Source organism: Sciurus carolinensis, chromosome 15 (genome assembly GCF_902686445.1).
Source record: "Sciurus carolinensis chromosome 15, mSciCar1.2, whole genome shotgun sequence".
In the NCBI taxonomy this organism is placed as follows: Eukaryota; Metazoa; Chordata; class Mammalia; order Rodentia; family Sciuridae; genus Sciurus; species Sciurus carolinensis.
In genome coordinates, this window is record NC_062227.1 from 1,573,676 (window position 1) to 1,591,784 (window position 18,109).

Consider the following 18,109-nt stretch of genomic DNA (forward strand, 5'->3'; position numbering starts at 1 on the left):
TCTGCAGCCTCGCTGGCCGAGGCTCGCCTCCGGTGCTATGCCCCTTGGTTTTCTGCGAGGACCCTGTGCGCCCTCCGCGAGCATCGCCACGCTCCTGGTCCTCAGGATCCCGCCACGTTCTGGACCACAGCAGAGGATGCGGCGGGCAGAGCCTCACCCTCCTGGAGCTTGTGGCCACTGAGGGGGTCCCACATGAGCGGGGACTGAGCCACAGGGGATGGCAGTACAGGCCGTGGTCATGGACAGGCAGGCCCAGCCCTGGAGCAAGCCGGAAGCTAACCCTGGAAGGGCAGCTGGGCAGGACCCCTGCGGGGGGAGAGGGGTCTGTCTGCAGGGTGGGGTGGGAGAGGGCGGGACACGGCCAGATCATGAAAGCCACGTCAAGATCAGGAGCCTGCATCTTAATCTGATTTAGGGGGAATCCAAGGACATAGTCTCTCCAGGAAAATGGCATGACTTGCTCTTCCACTCGACAGGGGGCTTCTGTATCACCTCCATGATGAGGCGAGAATGGAGCTGGAGGCGGGGACTCCCACCTGGAGGTTCTTCTGGGTCTGGTTGAGAGGTGGTGGCTCTGGTTGGGGACTTTGGCAGTGGAAGGACTGAGTTCAGACAGGATTTGAAGGTGGAGTCACAGGTTTGCTGTGACGGACACAGGGCCCAGGGTTGTACCAGGTGCCCGCTCTAGGGACTGGGTGGACGGAGCTCATGTTCACCTCGACGGGTCACAGGTGGGCGAGTGAATGGAGGCAGGGGGGGAGCTGACTTGCTCCAGACACAGGACTGGTCTCTTACAAGCAGTGTGGGGCACGTGTGTCATGAGTAGGTGACAGTGCCACTTCAGGGCATCCGTGGCTAAAGAAGGAGCGGGCACCAGAAGTTACTAGCACTTTCTGGGTGCGGCTGTGCCTCTGGAGCTGGCCACTGCGGGGGCTCAGTCCCGCTGCCCAGCACCACAGCCTGCTTGGTCCTGCCCCCGGGGGACACCAGGGGGCAGCAGTCTCCCCCAGAAGTCCCATGTGGGTGTTTTGTGGTTATTTGCAATTTAAACACATAAAGTCACCTACTGAAAAATCCAGGAATAGAACAAAATATTGTGAGGATTTCCAAAAATATTGATCTAGAAATATCACTAAAGGAAAAATGTTTTTCTTGGCCCTTCCATTCCTTGAGAAAGGCAGAGCACAGGTATATACTGGTAAACGTGGTCACATGGATTAACCAGTGAGTGAAAGGCGGTAACGGTTTAGAGGCTCTTAGCCGATTTCCTAGCTGCTAGTTCCTCTTGTTGCTGTTGTTTTTGGTTTGGTGGTGGTGCTGGGGCTCGTGCTGGGCCCTGCCCGCTCCAGGCACGTGCTCGGGCACTGAGCTGCCGCCACAGTCCCCGCATGCTGATTCTCGAGTTGTTTTTGTCACTGTGAGCTGTGTGTTCAAGTCCAGGTAGGTGAACGTCACCCCATGAACACGTCCTGAATGACGTCCCCTGCTTTCTATGCAATGAGAAGTGTTTGGCATGTCACAAGGGCCACTCCCCAGGTGTGCTGCTCAGCACAGGGCCAGGGCATCCAGGCTCTGGTGACCTGGTGAAGCCAGAATTAAGGACAGGTAGTGTAGAAATAGAAAATTGGGTCAATTTGAGGAAATGAAGCCATGAAGTCATCTGCCTCTGGAAGTTGGAGACTGCCCCTGGAAGAATGGAATGTCAAGGAGCTCTGGAGCCCATTGATGACCAAATTTACCTGCCTTTATCAAGGACTGCAAGCAAGGAGCTGCTAATTAATGCCCCCTGGGCCCTTGCCTGGTTGAATCACCTTGGCCCTCCCCCTGCCCATGGTTTCTCAGTTAATGCAAAACCAGGCCTAGTCATGTAGGCAGGAAGGAGAGATAAGGGGGGAGAAAACTGGAGAACAAAAGAGACTTTAACCTATAAAAGATGTAGGGTGTGCTCACTTCTTGGGACTTTAGAACATCAGCCATGGCCCCCTTCTTCCTGCCGGGAGAAGTCTGTATTATTACCTTTAAATAAAACCTGCTTAATCTGCTTGCCTTGGCGTGCTTCTCTAGTGTTCAATCTTCAACATTAGAAGGAGCAGAACTCGTCACCGGTAAACGGGGGTATCACTGGGAGATGCCACCGGAAGACACTATCGTGGATCCAAATTCAACCGGTTTCTGTGATGACAAACGCTGAAATCTTCTGAGGACCATAGCACCATGAGTTCCTTCAGCTGAAACTTACTCTTTTATTTACACCAACAAGCATTTAACACTACCAGCATTCAAAGCATCACTCAAATCGTGAATGCACTTCACTTCCTGAAGCAGACCCAGCAGGCCGCGTTTTCTGGGTGCTTCGGAGCATGACCTGGAGAAGCCACAAAGGGGGCCACCCAGCTCTGCCACCAGTGTCTCTGGATGATCACAAGCCGGTCTTCCATTCACCAGAGGCAGGAAGCACAGGGTTTGCTGGGCCCTGGAGCCGCCCAGCTCCCTACAGTCTCGATGACTCCGGGCTGGGTGTGATTGTGTCTGCCTGCTGGAAAAAATAGGATCTAGGAAACACGGCAGGAAACTTAAGCTAAGCCTCAGGCTGAACTGAGCAAGTGCCCTGGAGGGAGCCAGTGAAAAGACCATCCCTCCGTTCTTGTTTCCTGCTCTGCTGAAACTTAACCAGGACCTCAACCTGAGGCACGGCCCCACTGGCACTTCTGCCAGAGCGCAGATGTCAGGAGCCCCTGGACACTGGCTACTGGAAAGCAGAGTGCAGCTCGAGGCTCAGCAAGAATTTCCAAGGGACAGAGAAGGACGCAGACGCTGCATCCCTCAATCTTTAGCAGATGGGGGATAGCTCGTATGGGAATATTCTCTCTTTCGTGTTTTAATTCATTTGATTTGTCAACCATTAGGAAGCTGCCTTTTTACGCACACCAAGTTATGACTGCAATTTCTATTTGTATAAATCTTTAATTGATCAGAAACTTGGTTTAACGTATGTGAAAATATTATTTGCTTAAAAAAGAAGCTCTCACATTTCATGAAATAGCTAGAAAAAGTTATATAAGAATACACAGATAACATTGGTTTGGTGAAATGATATATTGTTTCAATGCACAAATGATCCTGTCCTACATAGTTTAATTTCTGTAATAAAACTCTTTATTCTTTAAAAAGATTTCAGAAGAGCAGGCTTTCTCCCAGCTATGTTTGGTAGATCTGTTCTGAATTAAAACAATTACACAGACATGCCATGTAAGTAAGAAGATGATTTCTGGCATGGCAGCTGTTACGGTTTATATTTTTTTTTTTTTTAGTATCAGGGATGATTGAACCAGGGGCGCTCAACCACTGAGCCGCACTCCCAGCCCCTTTTATATCTCATTCAGAGACAGGGTCTCACTAAGTTGCTGAGGTTGGCTTTGAACTTGTGATCCTCCGACCTCAGCCTCCCGAGTCCCTGGGATTACAGGCGTGCACCACTGTGCCCTGCAGGTGTTATGGTTTCGATGTGAGTTGTCCCTAAAAGCTCATGTGTGAGATGGTGCAAGAGCTTTCAGGGGTAAAATGATTAGTTTGTGAGAGGTGTAACCTAATGGTTGGATTAATGCACTCGAATGGAGTAACTGAGTGGTAACTGCAGGCAGGTGGGGTGTGGTGGAAGAGGTGGGTCACTGAGGGCATGACTTTGGGGTTCGTATTTTGTCCCTGGTGAAGAGGGTGCTCTCTCTCTGCTGAGAGATGTCCTGAGCTGCTTTGTCTCGCCACACCCTCCATGATGTGCTGCCTCACCTTGGACCCAGAGCAAGGGAGCTGGCTGACCGTGAGCTGAGCCTCTGAAACTCTGAACCCCAGATAAACTTTTCGTCCCCTACATTGTTCTGGTCAGGGCTCCTGGTCACGGGGATGCACAACTGACTAAGAGGAGGAGTCTGGTCTCCTTTTGGGGTCTACTCTCTGTAAAACTGGAGAGGAAGGCCGTCCTTCCCTACACAGCCCCCTCTTCCTGGGGGTCTTCACTGGGAATTCTTGGTTTGTTGACACCTTTAAGAGAGCAAGCAGCCTCATCATCAAACTGGTGAGACCCATGAGTCTTCCCAGGGGATTTGTTGCTACTTAATTGACGCTGCACTTGAAGAGCATTCTCCTGGCACCTGGGCACAGACCTTACCACTTCTCCATCCAGACAAATGCAGGAAGAAACGAAGCCAGCAAACACAATTCTTCTGGTGTCCTCAAAACCCAAACATTGTGGACAGCAAAAGCCAAGATTTATAAGCAACAGAAAGTATGCCGGGCCCTTCAAAAGTAAAATAAATTCAGCTGTGCGTTTTGGCTGTGTACCCTTCTTCCTTTCAGACTCAAGCCCAGATTGCCAGAGTAAGAAATCTCTCCCTGCACTCGGAGGCTTCACCTCCAAGTCTTCCTCCTGGGTACCCTGTGGACTGGAAGATCTAAGAGAATGGACGTTAGTATCTAAACGGACCCAAGCCAAACTCAACCAAGAAGGAAAAAACCCGACAGCGACATTCAGCATTTTCAAAGCCTGGAAGGAGATGCTTAGTATCTTTAATAACAGGGTTCATGATGTGCAAGGCTCAGCAACCTACACAAATTTCAAATGGCAGAGATGCCACTAGTCTACACTTGGAAATGGAGGGTCCCAGGGAAGGACTGGACCGTGATGGCACCTCCCACCGTCAGCCCTGACCACTGCCTCACTGGTCTGCCTTCAGGTGACCAGGGCCAGCTCTCCGAGCCTGTGGCAAACGGCCTCTGCCCTTGGAGACACACGCTCTTTCCATGAGAACCTCTGCTATTCGTTCACGTTCATCCGTCATGAGAGGTGCAGAAGGGATTCTCCTGCTGAGGGGCTGACCTCAAACACACTGTCCAACTTAAGCATCTAGGGTTCTGAGGGGACCCTGGTCCCCCTCGAGCTGGAGACCAGCGTGGAAGGGACGAAGAAGCAGGCCCCGCGTGAGGTACGTGCGCTTTATATTTACTCAGTATTCATGGGAGCTACGTGATGCCTTATTATTCATTGCTTGGCTGTTTGTTTTGGTCTGGTTTGGTTTTTAGTGCTGGGAATTTAACCCAGGGCCTCATGCATGCTAGGCACACGCTCCACCACTGAGACCTGTAAACAATCTAGAATATGGACAGTCATCCCGAACATAGAGCCAGCATGTCTGCCTCTGCCTCTGACTTCAAAGTCCACTGGGTCTCAATGATGACCCCTCCCTCCAAATACTCAGCGATAACCGGGATCTCCAGACCGAGCGGCTCATAACACCTGGACCTGATGTTCGACTCCCACCCTTAGCCCTCTGCCTGAGCGTCCGATGACGGCTTGGGGTCTCACGCTGGCCTCTTGAGGCTAGGCACTCAAGGTCCCTCACCTGTCTCCAGGTGGCTACTGTGTGGATGAGAGGTATGCCCAGCAGACCTCGCAGGTGGCTTTGCAGAGGGTCGGTTAGGGCTTTGCTGCACGCGCTGTCAGTCACAGACTCTGCGCGCCCAGCTATGCCAACGCCACAATCCAATCGCGCAAGGGGCAAGGCCCTGGGGATCAGGAGGGAAACACACAGTCAGACTTACCAGTTCTTCGTTTTCAAACTCCAAATTATACTGCGCTGCTTCTTCTGTCACTGGTTTCTGAACGATGTTCCTGCAGATGAGCCAGATGGTCAGGCTGGCAATGAACATCCCAATGTCAGGCACGAACACTCTTATCCCATTGCCTGCGTCGGCGCCCTTCAAGCTAGGGAGGGAAGAAAGGAAGGAAGTTTAGCTGATTTTTTATTTTTATGGTTAACTTTCTTCGAGTGCATTCCAGTACTCTCCATGATTTAAAATAAAAGATGCTGTTTGCATCTAGAGGTGTTAGAAGGCTTTTCATGGACCTCAGGGTCTTATACAAATCCACTAAGGTTCAGAGGTAGTTCAGCATTTTACAGGAGTTTCAGAAATATTATGGAGAACTCTAAGCAATAATCACTTCTAAAACACGCTCATGATTATATTAGAGCCAAATAAACCACATGTCTGGCCCAAACGCAGTTGTCTGCAATCTAGCTGAGCAGTTGGAAGCTACAGCTACATTGGCAGTTGGAAGGCCTTTATTATACATGTAGAGGAAAGCTAGATAAGAAAGCAGAGAAAACGTTAGCGCTCTTTTCTAGCCGGGACCTCTTCCCTCTTTTGCGAACTTGATTGATTCTGTCTCCCACATGGTCACAGAATTGATCTAGCAGGTTTCTTTTTGATGTTGGAGGAGAAACCCTGGACTGATAACCAGAAGACCCGGGCGTGGGGCTAGGTGGCCGCGTGACTCTCCCTCTTGCAGAAGGCTTCTCACACGCCCCAGAGACAGTGCTGCTGCCTTGCCCACGCCGTCCAGAGAACCCAGACGCGGAGAACGGCTGGGTACACTACAGAGAATGCCCAAGTCTTCGCAGAGCTGGCAGGGTTGCAGGGGAGCCAAGTAGCGGAAAAATCAAGAGAGCGACTTCTGAGGAGGCCTAAGGCTTTGGAGAGGTGTTTACGGGAGGTAAAACTGGCTTGGAGACAGGAAGGAAGAGCCAGGGACGTTCCTCAGGCCTAGGTGTACACATACGCAGTGGGCACTGGGTATCCCCAGGGGACTGGCCCCAGGACGGGGAGCGGAGCCCAGATCCTCAGACACCTGGGTCCCTCAAATGGTGGCAGGTTCCTGTGTGCCCTCTGCCGTCCTCCTGAGTGCTTTGTATCACCTCGGCTGCGCGTGATACCGGATGCACTCCTGCTAGCCTGTGGCTCAGGGCACGATACCATGGCAACAAGACTTGCAGGTGCTCTGTACAGACGCAGTTTTCCCAGGAGTTTTCCCTCTGCAAGTGGCTGGCCCTGGGGATGCAGAACCCCAGGCAGAGGTCGACTGTACACATTGCTACGCGCCGTGTGATCACACACAGCAACCTTTCATCCTGTGTGTATCGTACGCTGCAGTAAGAACTTTAAAAATAATAAACAGCAAGACCCTCAAGAAAATCATTATCGTCATCATTAACATTTTGGTAAAAAATGTCAACACTCTTTTGAATGTGAACTTTTTTCTTTGTGCCGAGAGCTTTGCATGTACTATTGTGTTGGCTGCCCGCACACTCGGCTGGGTGTTATCATCTCCCCCAGGCCCGCCTGCACCCCCAGGCCCACCTGCCCCTCAAGCCCACCTGCACCCCAGGCCCACCTGCACCCCAGGCCCGCCTGCACCCCCAGGCCCACCTGCACCCCCAGGCCCACCTGCACCCCCAGGCCCACCTGCCCCCAGGTCTAGGCTGGGTGCTCGTGCTCAGTGAAGGAGCCAAGCCACACTCCTGTTGTTTCGAAGGGCTTTCTCACGAGTGTCCCCAGTGTCTGCACAGCCTGGTAGGCGGTTTCCACACCCCACTGAGCCCCGTCAGGGTCCTCACTCCATAGGCTGCTTCCCTTTACAGTGCAGGACACAGCTGTCCACTGCCAATTAACGAAGGGCTTCCTGGTCTGGCACCTCTAGGAATCCGCCTGCAGAGCAGTCCAGCTGGCTTCCATAAAGAACGAGGGACCGTCCTGCGAACTTTGTTTCTACAAATGGTTCTAAGCTCCTACTTCACGAACCAACACCAGGTGTCACTTTTTTACTAGCACGTTTCTTTCATCTGCGGCAAGAGTAAGAGAATTCAACTCAGAAAGCTTCAGCCAAACTAGATTCATAATAATGGAATCAGATGATAGATTTTGTCATGGGAAAACGCAGAGGTTCCCTGTGTACCTTGACAGCAGGCCTAAGGTGATCCGGGCGACACCGTGGAATGAGAAGGAGAGCGGGGTCGGGGAAAGAGACTGGCGAACACAGGGGGCTGGAGCGAGAGGGCGGCTGGGATTTTGGCGACAGATTATCATAGCTCTTTCATGGAACAAACTGAGTATCAACTTTACAAAAGGCACCCCGCCAAGCCGAGGTTGGTAGAGGTTCTGAGAGAAAGGTGCCCCGGGCTCCAGCTGTGGCCTCCTCTGCTGCCTGCACAGCGCTGAGCTGCAGACAGCCCAGCCCAGCCCCACCTTCCCGCCTGCGAACTGCACTGAGCTCCCGGCTTCCAGCCAGCGGCTTCCAATAACAGTCTCTGCTTTGTGTTTCTTGATCCCCAAAGAGACATTTCACAGCACACGTCCGTTAAGGAATAAATGAACTTAGTTTGCAAAAGCAACCATTCCACCCCCTGTGACAGAGTTCAGCTACGGGCCCGGGGCTGGCTCCGATTCCCATTGGGAATGGGATTACTGGGCTGTGGAGGTGCAGAACTGTGGACTCGGCTTGCTGAGTTCACAAAGCACTGCATTCATGACACTGCCCTCGCAAAGGACTGTAACGAAAGCTGTGCACGAGACACAGGTTAGGATCTAATGTCTTTCAGAGGCATCTTATCAATGAAGCGTCCCTCTGTGTTGTTTAGACCATTATTTAATAAAGCACTTTCTTCAGAATGTTAGTCCTCAGAAGTGCTGTGCATTAAAACAAAAGAAAAAAAAATCTTTGGTCAAATAACTATTAGAAACTGATAATGCATATTATCATAATAAAAGACTTGAAAAGTTCCCAAGTCAAGCAATTCATTCGAATTTATTTCGGCCTCTGTTTCCCGAATTTATTTGAGCACAAAACTGTTTCTTAAAACTTTCCTCTCACATCTGTTACATTCTGCAGAGCTACTTCTCAAGGAAGGGATTTGGGGAAATGCTAGGTAAACCAAATGCCCACTGGTCTAGGTTTTTGACTAGAATGAATGAATAATTTGGTAATTGTACCAATTGTTACGGTTTAGATATGAAATGTCCCCAAAGGCTCACGTGTGGAAGACGTGGACCTCCATCTAGCAATGTTCAGAGGTGGGGTTTGGGGACATGATTGGGTCATGAGGACTCTGTCCTGTCGATGGATCCATGGGTTCATAACTGGGTGGAGTTTGGGGAGGTCGTGGAAACTGCAGGGGGCGGGGCTACTTGAAGGAAGGAGAACAGTGGGATGTGACCTGGAGGGTGTATTTGTCCCTGGTCCCTGCCTCTTCCTGCCGTGTCTCTGCTTGCCAGCCACCCCGGGGTGAGCAGCTCTGCTCCACCATGCCCTTCCGCCATGATGTTCTGCTTCACCTCAGGTTCAGGCCCAGGGGCCAGCCAGGCATGGACGGAAAACCTCTGAAACCATGAGTCAAGACAGACCTTCCCTCCTTGAAGTTCCCAGGCGTCTGTCATCATGATGTGCTAATGTAGAGCTCTCCTACATATTTATTTTTTAATAGGTCTGAAGTGATTTCAGAAGTCAGTGACAGCTCATCTTATTTTCTCATCTAATTGCCCAACAATTTACCCACTTGCCAAGCAAGTCATTGAAGTTCTGGAGCCGGAAGAGGATTGGAGATGGTCTTTCCTTTCCTCATCTCACACATCGTGGAAACCAAGCCAGGGAAGGCTAAGTGCTTGGCTCCACTGCACAGTCAGGAGCACAGCCTGCCAGTGAGCCAGGGCTTCCTGATCTTGCACTTCCTCTTCCAAGGCTCACTGCACCAGGCTCCGGCCTCACTTATCCTCCACCAGTGCCCAGGCTCCAGCCTCACTCATCCTCCACCAGTGCCCAGGCTCCCACCCACACGCTGCCCTGCAGGTGCCTTGCGGTCCTCCCAGGACCCAGGGGTCCTCCCACTCTATTCCAAGGGGTCCTCCCACTCTATTCCAATTTGCAGCGTCTCAGCAGCAACATCAGCCTCATCTGCTTTCAAGTCTCCTCCCCCTTGATTCTCTCACCTTGCCCTCTAGTTCCCCACCTACCTATGAATATCCTGGAAACCTCCATTGCCTTCCCTTCCCTGTTCCTACCTGAGTGCTGAGGGGAAGCTCACAGGGTTCTGTTCTCCGCCTTCTTTCCTCCGGACTCCATCTGGATGGCACATCCACCCCTGGCTCCAACGGGCATCTCCATGATGGTTTCAAATCTACACAGCAGACCCACCTGCTCCCTGAGGAAAGTAGCAGCTCTCCCTGTCCTCCTGACACCTCCTCTTCAGAATTCCATGACTTTTCAGAACCAAATGCTGTCTTTATTCTGGATGTGCTCTTCCTTGTATGTCCATGACAGTAAACATGGTGCCACCATCAGTGTGTAGCCAAGACGGGAGTGGGGAGCTCCCATCTCGTTGAAAAGCTGGGAAGGCCCTTACTCTTCCTCTGACTCTCCCCATGACCCAGTTCAGGGCTCTGGAGTTCTGCAATGACATCCTGACTATTTTGTTTGGGGTTGTCTTCTCTGCCAATTAGGCTCCACCTTGGTGCCAGAGTTTATTTCTCAGAGGTTGAAGTGCAAGCTACCCTGCATCTTTAGGTGGCCTATGAGCAGGACCCCAGGTCTTTGCTGTTCCAGGTGCTATTTCTTGCTGTGATTTCCTCCCACCCCAAATTCCAGCCATTCTGAAGCACCCAGGATATGCAGGTGCGTCCCCTCTGCTCTGCTGTGCAGTCCCCTCCCCTCACCAAGAATGCCTCGGATCCTCCCCTGCAAGACACCCTCTGCAGCTACGTGGAGAGCCCTTCCTAAGGTCCTCCTCCGCCACGGGTTCCATAAAGGGATGGGCCCCCTCCTCCTCTGGAGCTCACACTGGCTTGGAAAATGATGAACCCTTTAGCTCCCAATTGTTTGCAAACCTGCCTGACCGCAGCCTGCTGTCTTGTCCGTCTCTGAATGCCAGGGACTGGCACTATGGGGCAGTGTGCATGGCCAGGGAAGGCCAGCTGAAGGTTGCTCACTCCAGGACACACTGCTGGCCCTCCACAGAGTCTAGGAAAATCGGGTGAATGGCACACCAATGAAGAATTCCATGAGACAGTGGCCACGGAGAGCCCTGTGATACTCCAGTCACTACTGCCCGGAAATGGCCCGAGGTCAGACAGACAGGGGCCCTGAATACGGCCTTGGCTATTTGCATGTGCAGATTTAATTGACACAATTGCAGATTTTTATCATTAAAACGTGTGTTTGGCTTTGTTAAATAACTATGATGGAGAAAACATTTCCAAAACAAGAGATGTGAACTGTATCTAATGAACACTAAATGGATCAACCTGGCAGACACTTTTATCCATAAATCCAAAATAAATGATTACGTATTAACTCCGTGCCTGGCACTGTGTCTAAGCATGGACACTGCCCGGGAAGGTGTATCACAGACACAGTCAGAAAGAGAATGGCCGACCGAGGTCAGGCCATAGTGCATTTGGATTTTTTGCAAAATATTCACACAAGCAGAGCCTTAGAGGGATGTGGTGCCAAAGAAGAAGGTGGCTGCAAGGGCGGGCTTCACGGTGTGCCAGGTGTGCCCTGGGCCACTGCAGGGGAGGTTGAGGCTGGAGGTCACATGGAACGTCTGTCCAGAACAGAAGCCAGGGGGGAAGGTAGATTTGAGAGGTCTCTTCCTCACAGGGGTTGACTGAAGCCAGCAATCCAGGAAAGCACCCAGGGCAGCGCACAGCAGAGTGTACACGCCGGCCGCCCCGGTGACCACGAGTCCACGCTTCAGGGCACTTAACAATCATTACCTTGTATTTCAAGTAAATGCCGCATCTGCAAATAGGCCAACCAGGTTTTTACATGGAAGAAGTCCTGTTTTCATAAATCAATGAGATCCATGGGCCATTTCCCCACCGAAATGTGACCAAAATTGCGCCAGTGGACAATCTTGTGACAGTCACCCTTGATCTTAAGTGCTCAGAAAGTGATTTTACATCTTCAAAGGGAGTCAACAGAGTTGGAAATTAGGAACGACCTACGTATCCTTAAAGAGGAGAACAGGTGGATTAAAAGAACAGATAGATTAAATTAAGGCTTATCTGTAACATAAAATACCATGAGGTAATGAACGCGTGTGACCGAGGCCTGCGACTACCAACAGGGTTACCCTACCGAGGCATGAGAAGCCATGAACGTGTGTGATCTAGGCCTGCGTCTACCAACAGGGGTACACCTCACGGCGGCATGAGGAGCCATGAACATGTGTGATCCAGGCCTGCGTCTACCAACAGGGGTACACCTCACGGTGGCATGAGGAGCCATGAACGTGTGTGATCTAGGCCTGCGTCTACCAACAGGGGTACACCTCACGGCGGCATGAGGAGCCATGAACGTGTGTGGTCTAGGCCTGCGTCTATGAACAGGGGTACACCTCACCGCGGCATGAGGAGCCATGAACATGTGTGATCTAGGCCTGCGGCTACCAACAGGGGTACACCTCACGGCGGCATGAGGAGCCATGAACGTGTGTGGTCTAGGCCTGCGTCTATGAACAGGGGTACACCTCACGGCGGCATGAGGAGCCATGAACGTGTGTGATCTAGGCCTGCGTCTACCAACAGGGGTACACCTCACGGCGGCATGAGGAGCCATGAACGTGTGTGATCTAGGCCTGCGTCTACCAACAGGGGTACACCTCACGGCGGCATGAGGAGCCATGAACGTGTGTGATCTAGGCCTGCGTCTACCAACAGGGGTACACCTCACGGCGGCATGAGGAGCCATGAACGTGTGTGATCTAGGCCTGCGTCTACCAACAGGGGTACACCTCACCGCGGCATGAGGAGCCATGAACGTGTGTGGTCTAGGCCTGCGTCTATGAACAGGGGTACACCTCACGGCGGCATGAGGAGCCATGAACGTGTGTGATCTAGGCCTGCGTCTACCAACAGGGGTACACCTCACGGCGGCATGAGGAGCCATGAACGTGTGTGATCTAGGCCTGCGTCTACCAACAGGGGTACACCTCACCGCGGCATGAGGAGCCATGAACGTGTGTGGTCTAGGCCTGCGTCTATGAACAGGGGTACACCTCACGGCGGCATGAGGAGCCATGAACGTGTGTGGTCTAGGCCTGCGGCTACCAACAGGGGTACACCTCACGGTGGCATGAGGAGCCATGAACGTGTGTGGTCTAGGCCTGCGGCTACCAACAGGGGTACACCTCACGGCGGCATGAGGAGCCATGAACGTGTGTGATCTAGGCCTGCGTCTACCAACAGGGGTACACCTCACGGCGGCAAGAGGAGCACCTGGTCAACGTACAAGCACTGACTGTCCAGAGGTCGTGCCCAAGGGACAGGATGAGGGGACAGGCCTTCCAGGGCAGCATCAGGCACACCCCTGCGTGGCTCTGCCCAGTTCTCATTCCCGCTGACAAGCGGCCCTTCCTGCTCCGTGTCCTCTGTAAGTCGGAACATGCGCACGCGTCACATTCCTGGTAGAGCACGCCTGAGACATGGAGCCGGTTCCCTTGACTGGGAAGGACGAGGGCACCCGATGCACTCATGACTGTCCCCGAGTGACATCAATCACATGCAACTGCCATTCCTGTCCCTCCAGAGAAGAAGGGAGACAGGTGGGATGGACCGGCAAACCAATGGGTTTTCCAAGCTTCATTTTCTTGACTTACAAAATAACTTGCAAGATCTTCCCAACTCTAAGATTTCATATGGACTATGAAAAGCCAAAATGAGGGGACAGTGAATTTCAGACAGGAACAGGAAAGATGGAAAATGTAGGTGTGCGGCTGGGCTGTGGCTCAGCGGCAGAGCGCCCGCCTAGCATGTGTGGGGCCTGGGTTCGATCCTCGGCACCGCATGAAAATAAAAAATCAAGGTCTTGTGTCTATCTACATCTAATGTATATATAAAATACAGGTGTGGAGGAGCAAGCGGGCCAGAACCCCCGCGGCCGACCTCCGAAGCTCCCGGGATGGGTGCAGCTCAGGGGTGGGGCACTGCCTGCCCCGCGCCAGGGCCCCTCCTGCAGCCCTGGGAAGCAAGGTTGAAAAACAAGTGGAAAAGTTCACAGGAACAACTGCAGTTATGTAACTCGGGAAGCAGATCCTTGGGTGCAGCATCCATAGCAGGGCAGCCTTAATGGAATTACAGTAACATGATTAGAATCTCAAAGGAGCTTTGTTGAACAGATAGGAGGTATTGAAGTGCTTGGACACAGGGACTTCTCGGTGGCCCCCAGAGCTCCCCCACTGGGAGCTACCAGACTCAGGTCACCAGCAGTCACTCAGCTCCAGTGACTTTAAAAGCAGACAAAGCAAATGTATATCTAATGACAGAAACTTGATAAAGGAAACAGGAACCCTGATTTCAACGGCGACGGCCTCCGCGCTAAGCGTTCCCACATGTGCTTTTAATTTAGCATCTAGCTGACCTCAAGGCAATCAACTCAGAGCAAGACGAAGGTACTGGATGGTAGGGAAAGGGCTTGCGATGAGGCTCAGGGGATAAATGCCACATTTATGAACAGTGACTTTCAATATTCAAACCCTGGGCTTCCAGGTAAAATCGCATGAGCAAAGGGTGGGTCTGATTCTGTGGATCTGGAGACCACTTCTCCCACCAACGCCGCAGCTAAATGCCGTTTCCAATTATTCAGTGTGAGTGGGTGCGGATCTCGTGTGGTCCCCATCTGCCTGTTTTATGTCAGTGTCTGCACCTGTGTGTGAGCTGGTCCCAGCCAAAGCTCTCCTTGGATGTTCTAAACCACTCAGCTCATAGCCACAGTCGCTCATAAGGTGATTTTCTCTTCTGTCAACAGGCTAAAACGGAACAGTATCACACAGACGAGTTCACTGTGATCCAAACTCCAGGGTGTATAATGGAGCCATGTGAAGTTAGGAAATCCTGTGGTTAAAACGTAACCATTTTCCAGCTAATTAAGGTGTGTCAGATCCAACTCCAGTTCCTCCTTTTGCCGCCAATTTTGAATCATCCAATCAGATAACCTCGGCTCCGCCCATCAGAGCAGGTCCGCGCTGGGTTAGGGGTGGAATAGGTGGGCTCCCTGTCCAGGCTGCTTGTGCCAGGCTTGGCTGGTGGCACGTCCTTCTGCGAAGCTACCTCCAACACTGTCGATTGCTTCCTTGCCTCGCCCTTACCTCTAACACCAATGTCCACTTGGAATGCCCGACACTGTTCTAGGAGCTACTGGGCTTTCTGCCTGTGTGACTGGTGTGGCCCTTGTTTGGAGGGAGGGCTGGCAGAGGTGGAGAACAGGATGGGGTTGCTGAGGGCACTGTCAAGGTGTGCTGCTCTCGAGGAGAGGGCTGGAGCTGCCCGGTACCACTCTCCCCAACTCCACGCCCCCTGAGAGTCCTGCCCACGGAGATGAGCTGACCTCAGTGGGAAACTGGCGATCTGCAATCCGGTGTTTCCTCCTTGGAGTGCTGGCTGTGGAGTCTTGCTCAGCACACCACTGCTGTTCCCCGGCCACAAACAAACGAACAGAAACAAAACAAAGTTCAAAAACGATAAAACTCACTCCTTTTGCCCTGTGAATCCTAAAAAACACCCTGCGATCTGCAGTGCAGAGTCCAGAGGCCCTGCGGGCTCAGTCCCCTCACGCCACCCCGCCTGCTTCCGCTGCTTCTCACCAACGCGGGACACAGCCTCCGACACTCAGAGTTTCCACCCTCTTCTTGGACACTGACTCGAATGAAGCTTCTCGTGCTTTTCCAAGCTTGACAGAGACACTTAAGTAAAGGACAGAGTCCTCCTCTAAATCCGCTGGTCTCTCCTTTCACGTCTTCTCCATGCCCTGGTGCTGATTTTGTGACCATGACAAAATTCACCAAGGGAGAGCCACGGTGGCCCCTCTTGGCTCTGAACTCCTCTCAGAAATATTCTCTTCTTGCTTATTGAAAATAATGAGCCAAAGGCAGTGGCCCAACACTTTTCTCTGTCTTTATGTGCTCAGTTGTTGTAGATTCTGCCTTTATGTGGGAACATGTAGATTCTGACTTTCTGAGCCCAGCTTGTCTCGCTCAGCGTGGTGTTCTCCAGTTCCATCCGTGAGTCACACATGTTAGGATTTCCATCTTCTTCAAGGCTGAATAGTATTCCACGGTGTTCGGACACACCATTGCCTTTCTTGGTCATCCCCTGATGGACGGGGCTTGACTCCCTGTCCTGGCTGTGCTGAACACGACTGTGGGGCACTGGTCTTTTCCTTGTTGCTTTCTCTGATTTTATGGAGGATATTCATTCAGTGCTCTCTCTCACCATCTCACTTCCTGTAGATCATTGTTTGAAGCCCCCACGTATTTATGCGTAGCAAAGGAGAGGATGCCATTAGAACATTCAGGAAAGCAGAGCGCATTCTTGGGCAGTTCCCACATGAACAAGGCGCTGGCCACGCTGCCCAGCTGTGACAGCAGGCTGGAGGGAGATGGGGTCACAGGGACAACACTGTCAACCGATATCCCCGTCCTTCCACCACGCTGGCCATTGCCGTGGACCAGATGTCCCCTCCCACTTGCCTTGAAAAGCTTGAGAAAAATGAACCTCAAATAATTTTGCTGAAAAGAAAATAAGCTCCCCAGTGCGTGGCTGCGGGAGAGGCCAGACGTCTCTTGGTGACACGGAGTCTGAAGACAGCAAGGAGTTTCTATGTCGCTACAACGAGGTAACAAAGAGCAAAGAAACCAGCATGAACCGTGGGCCAGACGACCTCAGACGGGCCCCTCCTGCTGGTTGGGTTCAGCACATGTGTGTGATTATCTGTCGCTGCAGACGGGCCCTGGTCAGGCGGTGCCGAGGAGGACACGGCCCGAGAGGAGGGTGTGTGCAGGCCCAGCCACAGAGGAATGGCCAGTGTGCACCCAGCGGCCACGGGGACACAGGTGTGCCAGGCGACTGAAGCCGTGCGGCCACCAGGGAGCGGCGAGCAAGCTGCCTGTGCTCCCTCTGCTGTGGTGTCAGGCGGGCGGTGGGTGGTGGGCGACAAGGTCAGGGCCCTGGAGGGCACGCCAAGGCTCCTGCGGAGCTGCTGGCCAGCACCCGCGAGCTGGTGCCCTGTTACGTGAGCGCAGAGCGTCGCCTGGCGCCTCGCTTCCTCAGCGACAAGGTGAGGGCAGGCGCGCCCCTCGGGTGTCAGGACGGGGAATCGGGGGCCTGGCCGGAGCTGGACCTGGCAGTGGCTGGGGCTGTGGACTGGAGTGAAGGAAGCCAGTGTCCGTCCGATTCCGGCCAAGAATGTGAGTTCAGAAACGGGGAGCCCCAAAGGCCGGACCAAGGAATCCAGAGGAAGGGCGCTCTGGACCCAGAGGGAGTGCTCAGGGTCCTGCAGGCTGGGCTCCTGGCCGGGACTCCCCTGCCCACCACCAGGGCATCATCTCAGTCAGGGGGCACGCAGGCCACTCCCTTCCACACCGCCTCCCACGCAGCCGCCGTCTGACACACGCCTGCTCCCTGCCTCGCTCTCAGGTCTCCGCAGCCTCCTGGGGTCCAGGAGTGGACACTGCCCCTCACCCTGAGCTCTGCGGGAGCACAGTCCCATTGCACGGGCTCTGCCTGGCTCCCGCGCCCCCGCACGGGCTGGCAGACACAGAGCTGAGCTCCTCTGGTGACGCAGCCCAGGAGCCCACGACCCAGACCCGCCTCCGCAGCATGGTGAGCTGGCGTTGCGGGCCTCCCTGCCCAAGCCGACGGCTCCTGGTTGCACTTGCGTCTGGTGCAGACACGTCCTGTTCCCGTCAGACCTCCTCCCGCCACCTTGGCTGCAGCGACTGCTGCTGTCCGCATTGATCACCCTGTGATGGAGGCCCGGTGGAGATCAGTCCCAGTCACTGTTATTGACAGCGTTGTGCTCCAAGGGGACACTTCCCCTTGCCTCCGATTAATCAGTCACTATCTAATCACGATCCCCGTGGATCCCCGAGTCCTGTGTTGTGCAATGGGCTGTGTTCTGAAATCATCGCTGTTGGTGCTGATGCTCGAATTGCCCTCTGGTGACGAGACCCTGGAAGGCGACTCCTGTCACCCGCCGAGCACACCCACTTCCTCTGGTGGCTTTTGGGCCCATCCTCTCCTCTCCGTTCCCAGTCCTCCTCCTCACTGGCCCATTCCTCTCCAGGGCCCTGCTTCCCTTGAGCTGATGAGGTGCTCGGGCTGGCTCTCGGGTCTGGCACTCGCCATGGGAATTGCTGCCAGGCCATCACCATCTCCAGCACCCCCGGCTTTGCAGACCGGGAAACACACCTGCCCCTGTTTCCATGGATGCAGACGCACATGCATATTG

At 53.2% G+C, this 18,109-nt stretch overlaps 1 protein-coding gene across 6 annotated transcripts in view; it reads right to left on the minus strand.

The window, feature by feature from the left end:
- Positions 1-18,109, minus strand: part of Piezo2 (piezo type mechanosensitive ion channel component 2) — a 365,623-nt gene that overhangs the window by 144,061 nt on the left and 203,453 nt on the right. For all 6 annotated transcript variants that reach the window (XM_047526788.1, XM_047526790.1, XM_047526787.1 and 3 more), the window contains exon 5: positions 5,596-5,758. In XM_047526788.1, the coding sequence (XP_047382744.1) occupies positions 5,596-5,758 (163 nt within the window). The remainder of the gene's footprint in view (positions 1-5,595; positions 5,759-18,109) is intronic.